This window comes from Hyaena hyaena, unplaced genomic scaffold (assembly GCF_003009895.1).
Source record: "Hyaena hyaena isolate Hyena2069 unplaced genomic scaffold, ASM300989v1 scaffold_252, whole genome shotgun sequence".
Lineage (NCBI taxonomy): Eukaryota > Metazoa > Chordata > Mammalia > Carnivora > Hyaenidae > Hyaena > Hyaena hyaena.
The window spans coordinates 2,004,788-2,013,004 of NW_024080884.1; the positions used below are offsets into that span (position 1 = coordinate 2,004,788).

The 8,217-nt window shown below is 41.5% G+C and overlaps 1 protein-coding gene across 1 annotated transcript; it reads right to left on the reverse strand.

Moving 5' to 3' along the window:
- Nucleotides 1-5,345: 5,345 nt before the first annotated feature.
- LOC120240300 (olfactory receptor 10V1) lies at nucleotides 5,346-6,333 on the reverse strand. The gene has a single exon (XM_039245015.1). It carries the CDS (start codon nucleotides 6,273-6,275, stop codon nucleotides 5,346-5,348), a length of 930 nt encoding a protein of 309 aa, XP_039100946.1. The 5' UTR covers nucleotides 6,276-6,333.
- Between the last annotated feature and the right edge of the window lie 1,884 nt (nucleotides 6,334-8,217).

Here is an 8,217-nt window from a genome sequence, read left to right on the forward strand (position 1 = left end):
GAAACCATGTCTCTATGTCTCCTGGATCTCAGTTCCATGATGCTCCTTCCAGGGAAGCATGATGGATGCCCTGGTGCCCCGCCCACTCCCTGCTGCCTGGTGTGATACCTCCAGACTTCTCTCATCTTTACACGGCTCCCCAGATTCCTCAGATGTCCTGCTCTCAGCCCTATCTCCACATGCTCACCTGATTTGTTTTTCTAGGGCCTTCTGACTCAACTTTTCTTTCATTATCCTTCCTCTGTTCTAAACACTGCAACACTGTAAAAAGATGACAAGAAAAAATGAGGATCTGTTTGGGATTTTCTTCCAGGTGTAATTGCAGAGGTTGCCTGTCCATTTGGCTCTTTATTAGAATAAAGAGAATATGCATCAATACCATCCACTCTGCAGCAAAGTGAAAGTTATAAATTCTCAAAATTTTCTATGAATGATGATAGTTTAAAGATATCCTTGCTAAAATTGGGTTAAATATAGCAAAGTATATGATCTTTTTAAAAAAACTTTATTTGTTTATTTTGAGAGAGAGAGAGAGAGAGAGAGAATCCCAAGCAAGCTCTGCACTGCCAGCACAGAGGCTCATGCGGGGTTTGAACTCCTGAACTGTGAGATCATGACCTGAGCCTAAATCAAGAGTAAGATGCTCAACCAACTGAGCCACACAGGTGCCCAATGATCTTTAAAAAAATTTTTTTTAAATGTTTATTTTCTTTTGAGAGAAACACAGAGACAGAGACAGAGACAGAGGCGTGAACAGGGGAGGGGCAGAGAGGGAGACACAGAATCTGAAGCAGGCTCCAGGCTCTGAGATGTCAGCATAGAGCCCAACACAGAGCTCAAACTCACAGACAGTGAAATCATGACCTGAGCTGAAGTCGGATGCTTAACGGACTGAGCCACCCAGGCGGCCCTATGATCTTTTTTTAATAGGCAATAACAATTGCTACTTGCTTCTTTCAGATGGATATTTTATAGTTCTCATTTTTATTTTTTATTAGCTGTAAGTCTTAGGGAATATAGGATTTATAGATATAGAATCAAATAAAGCATTCAAAACTTAGTATTAACAGTAAATGTTTCAAAAAAGTTTTTAATAAAAATGTACAAGGGTGCCTGGGTAGCTCAATCATCCAACTCTTGATTTCGGCTCAGGTCATGATCTCATGGTTCATGGGGATTGAGTCCTGTGTCAGACTCTGCCCTGACACTGTGGAGCCTGCTTGGGATTCTCTCTCTCCCTCTCTCTTTGCCTCTCCCCTGCTCATGTGTGCTCCCTCCCTCCCTCTCTCTCTCTCTCTCAAAATAAACATTAAAAAAGAATGTACATTTATCAGTAACATTTTAAAAAATCTGAAAACCAGAAAAAAAAAGATCTCCAAAGGAACTCCTGTTCAATTCCACAGATATTTATGGTGTACCATCACTGCGAAGGGAACAGTGAAGGATACAAATGGGTAGAAAAAGGGCAGAACACAATCCCTTTGTATAAAGAACATACAATTTTTATGGGCAGCAAGCATCCTTCCTAGATGTAATTTATCTCTTGATAGTAAGTCAGCTGAGTCTAATAAATGATACCCACTGTGCTAGATGCTGGAAATTCAAGATTACATTCATATTCTCCATTCCCAGGACACTCACAACTATTGATGTCTTTTCCCATTCAGATGAAGCTACAGAAATAAAAAAATTGGGGCGCCCGGGTGGCTTAGTCGGTTAAGCGTCCGACTTTCGCTTAGGTCATGATCTCGCGGTTCATGGGTTCGAGCCCCACGTCGGGCTCTTTGCTGACTGCCAGCTCAGAGCCTGGAGCCTGTTTCAGAGTCTGTGACTCCCTCTCTCTCTGACCCTCCCCTGCTCATGCTGTCTCTCTCTCTCTCCTAGAAATAAATAAAAATATTAAAAAAAAAGAAATAAAAAAATTATAAATTACCAGTGGATTTCAGAACAATAAGATAGCCATCTCATTGTGAATCTTTAGTAAAATTCTGGAAATGCATGATTGAACAGGTAATCTGTAGGCATTTTAAAAAGCCTGGTGATACTAAGAGCCCATATGAAGTGACCCAAGGTAAATCATTCCAGATGCACTTCATTTTTAACATAAGTCTTCTGAATGGTTAGATTTATACCAATGCTGTAGTGTATTTTGATTGTATGTAAATATTTGGTAGGCTTCCCATGATATCTTTCATGGAGACATGATTTATTATAGATTTGATGGTGGACTGGTTATTTTTTTTTCAAGAATTTTAAAAAATGTTTCTTATTTATTTTGAGAGAGGGAGAAAGAGTATGAGTGGGGAAGGGCAGAGAGAGAGAGAGAGAGAGAGAGAATCCCAAGCAGGCTCTGCACTGTCATCAGAGCCTGATGCAGGGCTTGATCTCAATCCGTGAGATCATGACCTGAGATGAGATCAAGAGTTGGACACTTAACTAACTGAGCCACACAGGACCCCTAAATTGGTTATTTTTTTTGTTGAAATATATCATTTCAAACTCAATGACTTAAAATATCGATCATCTTATTTGTCCATGTTTCTGTGGGTCAGCATTTTAGGCTAGTTCAGCTGGGGTTGGTCGAGGGAACCTCCTAGATGGCTTACTCTGGGTGTCATCCTTGCCCTGACTTCTTCATGTGTCATGTTCAGGGCAGGAAGGGAAGACAGACACCAAAGGGCAAGTGTAAGCCTCTGTTTGCAACACATTTGTGAACGTCCCATTGGCTAAAGCAAATTACATAGCCATGGAGGCACACGGGCCACCCAGAGGCATGGATACAGGGAGGGGAGATCCACTAGGGCATCATAATTGTGACAGCGTGTCACCGATTGTATTAACTGGGCATATTTCTATCCAGTTGGACAACAATTTCCAAAGAGGAGGACTACTATAGGTATTCATTTATCGTGTTCTATTCTAGATATTGGTTAATGATTTGGACAAAGGAAATGAAATATGATTGTAATTTTGACCATGACAGAAAACTATGAATAATACAGGGGCGCCTGGGTGGCTTAGTCGGGGTTAAGCGTCCGACTTTCGCTTAGGTCATGATCTCGCGGTTCGTGGGTTCGAGCCCCGCGTCGGGCTCTGTGCTGACTGCCAGTTCAGACAGACCCTGGAGCCTGTTTCAGTCTGTGACTCCCTCTCTCTCTGACCCTCCCCTGCTCACGCTGTCTCTCTCTCTCTCCTAGAAATAAATAAAACATTTAAAAAAATTTAAAAAAACTATGAATAATATAAATCCTAAGATGACTTTGGCAGTTTGAATCACTTGGACTAAACTAATAAAAAATCCAATATATTAATGTTAAATGAAAAGTCCTACATATCTGTTAGTAAAATAAATTGTGATCAGGCAGCATTGAAAGTCATATCAAACAATGTGGAGATTTTATTTAATACCAAATTTATGAGACATTACAGTGATCAAGAGAGATTGATAGAAACACAGTTCACAGGTTATGAAAAGTAACAGTTCCCCAGAACAAAATATTCCCAGTGGATTGTGTATATTTCTGGGTGAAAATTTGTAGAAGGATATGGAACAAGGGAAAATCTAGAAGGTAACTGGTGTGGGAACATACAAATATGATCTCCTAGAGGGAAAACTGATGGAGTATTTGCTCTACAGAGAAGAGAACTAAAGACTTGAAAGAAGACTCAGAATCATCCTAAAACTTGGAAGAACTGTCAGGGAGAAGAAAGCTCTAGGAGGTAAAAACAGGATCAGTGGAAGAAGTTGTAGATGGACTTCAGCTCAAACACATGTGCGGTAGTTTAACAAATGAGTTGTCCAACAAGGACTGTGGTGTCTTACAAGTTAATGATCTCCCTCTTTGGAAGCTCAAGCAGAGTCTGGAACACTGAGATGCTGTAGAAGGGATTCTGGAAGAGTCGGAGACTCAATGAGGCTCACTTTCTCCCTTTCCCATATTTTTATTTATTAAATTTATTACATTAAATAGCATTTTCCTTCATTACTATCCTTTTTATTGCTGAGGTGCTCTTTAAAAGTTAATGAAAGTCATGAGTTTTCATTTTGGTTAACAAAACAAAACCATGTTAAAAAAAAAAAAGTCTCGGGGTACCTGGGTGGCTCAGTCAATTAACCGTCTGACTTCGGCTCAAGTCATGATCTCACAGCTTGTGAGTGCAAGTGCTGGGTGGGGCTCTGTGCTAACAGCTCAGAGCCCAGAGCCTGCTTCTGATTCTGTATCTCCCTCTCTCTCTGCCCCTCCCCAGCTCATGCTCTGTCTCTCTCTCTCTCTTTCAAAAATAAATAAACGTTAAACAAAATTTTAGGGAAAAAAACTCTCCCTTTCTTTGGCCAACTGCAAAACCTTCTCTTCTCTTCTCTTCTCTTCTCCTTTCTTTTCTTTCTTTTCTTTTCTTTTCTTTTCTTTTTTCTTTTCTTTTCTTTTCTTTTCTTTTCTTTTCTTTTCTTTTCCTTTGGCACTCATGGCCCATTTGGCCAATATTGTTGTGTGAAGATAGCTTAGTCTTTAGATTTCTATTAACAAAAAAAATTTATTTTTTAATTTTTAAATGCTTTATTTATTTATTTATTTATTTATCTGAGAAAGAACAACAGCGTGAGCAGGGGAGGGTCAGAGAGAGAGAGAGAGACACAGAATCAGAAGCAGGCTCCAGGCTCTGAGCTAGCTGTCGGCACAGAGCCCGACACGGGGCTCGAACCCACGAACCACGAGATCATGACCTGAGCCAAAGTCGGATGCTTAACTGACTAAGCCACCCAGGTGCTCCTTTTTTTAATTTTTGAGAGAGAGAGAGAGAGAGAGGAAGCAGGGGAGAAGAAGCAGAGGGAGAAAGAGAGAGAATGTAAAGCAGGCTCTATGCTCAGCATGGAGCCCAATGCAAGGGCTCAGTCCCATGACCCTGAGACCATGACGTGAGCCAAAGTCAAGAGTCAGAGGCTCAACCAACTGAGCCACTCAGCCAGGAGGCCTGTCTTTAGATTTTTAAAATACCTGTGTCTTCATCTTTTGTTAGCCATTTTGGTTTCCTTTTCTAAAAAATGAAGACATTGGTACTTACTATGGGCTAAGTGAGATAACCCATATAAAGTGCCAGGTATATAAAGTCCAATAGGTGTTGATGTGCTTCCATCCATGCCCAGGACATCATGATGCCCTCTATGACACAGCGTTGTTTCAGTCACCCGGTAGTATTCATTTCCTCTGGTGACTCTAGAATAGTGGGCCATATCTCAGTTTGCTGAGGACATTCCTGGCTCACGCATGCTGTCCTGGCATAATTACTTACAGCCTCTCGTTTCACCCTCACGTGTCCAATTTTGACAAGTCATGGGATCATCCTACCTAGAACTTCCTCAGCGCCTTCCTTAGGGCCTCTTTCAGTTCCTTGTTCCGCATACTGTAGATCAAAGGGTTTAAAATGGGAGTGATGAAGGTGTAGACCACAGACACCACCCGGCCCATCTCAGGAGAGTAGCTGGAGCTGGGAGACAAGTATATAAAGCTGGTGCAGCCATACTGCAGGAGGACAACTAAGATGTGCGAGGAGCAGGTGGAGAAGGCTCGGTGGCGCCCTTCTGCTGACCGGATCCGCAAAACGGCTGCCACGATGAAGACATAGGAGATGGAGATTAATGAGAGCGGGATGCTTAGGACGAGGAAGATGATGATGTACAGGGCAGTCTCGTGAATGTGTGTGTCCGCACAGGCCAGGCGCATGATGGCAGGCATGTCGCAGTAGAAGTGGTAGATCTCATTGTTGTTGCAGAATGGGAGGTGGAAGATTAAAATAGTCAGTGGCAGCGACAGCAGAAACCCCAGCACCAGGCACCCTGCCATCAGCTCCACACACAAGGGCCAGCTCATGATGCGGGTGTATCGAAGAGGGTAACAGATGGCTACGAACCGGTCATAGGCCATGACAGCAAGCAGAACACAATCAGCGCCACCCAGGAAGACAAAGAAGAACATTTGGGTCCCACAGCCAGGGATGGAAATAGGAGTCCTGCCTATTGAAAGGAGGTTTGCCAAGGCCAGTGGGGCAATGGCGGATGTATAGAAGATTTCCAGAACTGCCAGGTTAGCCAGGAAAAAGTACATGGGGACGTGGAGGGAGTGGTTGATCTGGACAATGACTGCAATTGTGGTGTTTCCGCTGAGGCTAGTCAGGTACATCATCAGGAAGGCCACAAAAATCCCTACCTGTACTTTAGGGTCAGCTGAGAATGGACAAAAGAAGAACTGTATCTTTGCAGTTTTATTTATCTCTTCCATGGGTAGTGTATTGGATCTAGAAGAAGGAAAGATGGGACATGCGTCTCTATTAAACTTCCCATTTAATATTATGTGGTCACATTCCTCCGTTCAATGTTACGGCACTTTCTGAGGTACCTCAGCGGTTATGTGCACACTTTCAGTTTAGAGCCGATCATGGAATATTATAATGTACACATATGCTGTCCCTCCCATTTCCTCCTCTACCCTGAAGAGAAGGATGGAGAAATCCTCAGTGGTGGGGATTTTGGTGCTCTTTGCTTTGATTCTGGTGTCTAGCACCGTGCCCAATAGAGAAGGCTTTCCAAGAAGTACTTGCTGAATGAATGAATGAATAAAGTCAGTTTAAAGTTCAAAGTCACAAAATGGATAAAATAGGGTATTAATTCATCATGGGAAACTTGAAACAAACAAGCTTTAGGAAAGTTTAAGTAGATGTAGGTTATAATTTAAAGAGAATTGTGGTCCTGGTACCCTGTGATATTACAGCACACACTGTGATTTAGCTCGACACCTGGAAACGTTGATCCATCCTGCTTTGTCTCCTTTATCCAATTTGTTCCTAAATGCTGACAGTTTGTTCTTCACAAATTTCTCATATCTATTGCTTTGGTCCTTTTTCCACTGCCCCAGTCATTTCTATCCATTGTTATCTTACATTTAGGTTCTTGTGATAGCCTCTTATCTAATCTCCCATTTTCCTTCCTCTTCCTGTTATCATCCATCCTGTTCTCCATTATCACATTATCCACCTACTTAATCATTTCCAGTGCCTTCCTATTGCTTAAATGACCTTCCTGCCCTTCTGCTTATTATTCTAGTTTCTTTTGGACTTGACTGTTTTAGGCTAATCCCACTACAGCCCCAATTTTCCCTTCATGTACTACATAGTCTACTCATTGGCCTCTTCTCCATCGTTCTTCTTTGTGCTTCACATACTTCTGTTCTCCTTCCAGTTAGAAATCTCATCTCCTCTCTTTGCCTAATCCAAATCCTGCCCAACTTTCAAATTCTAGGTTATATTCTTCTTTTATGATGTCTTCCTGGGCCACTCCAGTTAAAAATATTCCTTTTTCCTTTCTCTGAAATTCTATATTGCTCAGAGTATTATGACTTTAATGCTGGTATACTGTCTTTTACTATATTTTCATATCCTATCCTAAATTATACTCTATGTTCCCTGAGGACAGAAGATGCGTCTTATGACAAATTATCATTTATTCCATGTTAAGTGGTAGGCATGGTGGAAAATGATTTGAGTGCATTAGTTCACTTAGTCCACAAAGCCACTTTAGGAGGCCTGTACTATTATCATCCCATTTTACAGATGAAGACAGAGGCTTAAAGAGGTTAAGAAATGTTTTGAAGCCACACAGATAGAAAGTGGAGAGCAAGGATTTGAATACAGTCTATTTGACCACAAAGTTCTCATGCTTAATCTTGGTTCATACCATACTGCCTCCCTCTATACTACTTTATATTTCCTAAATGACTTTGTTACTGGATTATATTTTCATTCATAAGTAGAATTCTAGATGGTCTATGGTAAAAAGACCACCGAAGATCTGAGACCAAAAATGTTAGATTATAGTATTTTCAGATGTAAGAGGCATAATTACAATCTAGACTGTTGTTTTATCTAGTAAATGCTGCCCGTAACAGTGCAACAGAAAGAATCTCCTTTCTTTGTCTTATAAGGAGCAGGGAGAAAGGATTTGGTTAAAAACTATGATGTTGGGGTGAAGACGGAGGAGAGTGGTTTAATTCATCTTTCATGAGAGACAGCATGGAAACAATGAGAAGGTCTTCTGTAACCCAGGCCCCGGGGTCTTGAGTGATGCCCAAGGGGTCTTCATAGGAGCCTGCAGTTTTCGTATCCTGTCTTCTGGTGGCTAAGAGTCTAGTCCCAAAACCAAGTAGCTTTGAATTGAACCAAACCTGT

What these genes read in the sequence shown, in the direction of transcription:
- LOC120240300 (XM_039245015.1), bottom strand. Translation starts at nt 6,275, where the DNA reads ATGGAAGAGATAAATAAAACTGCAAAGATACAGTTCTTCTTTTGTCCA.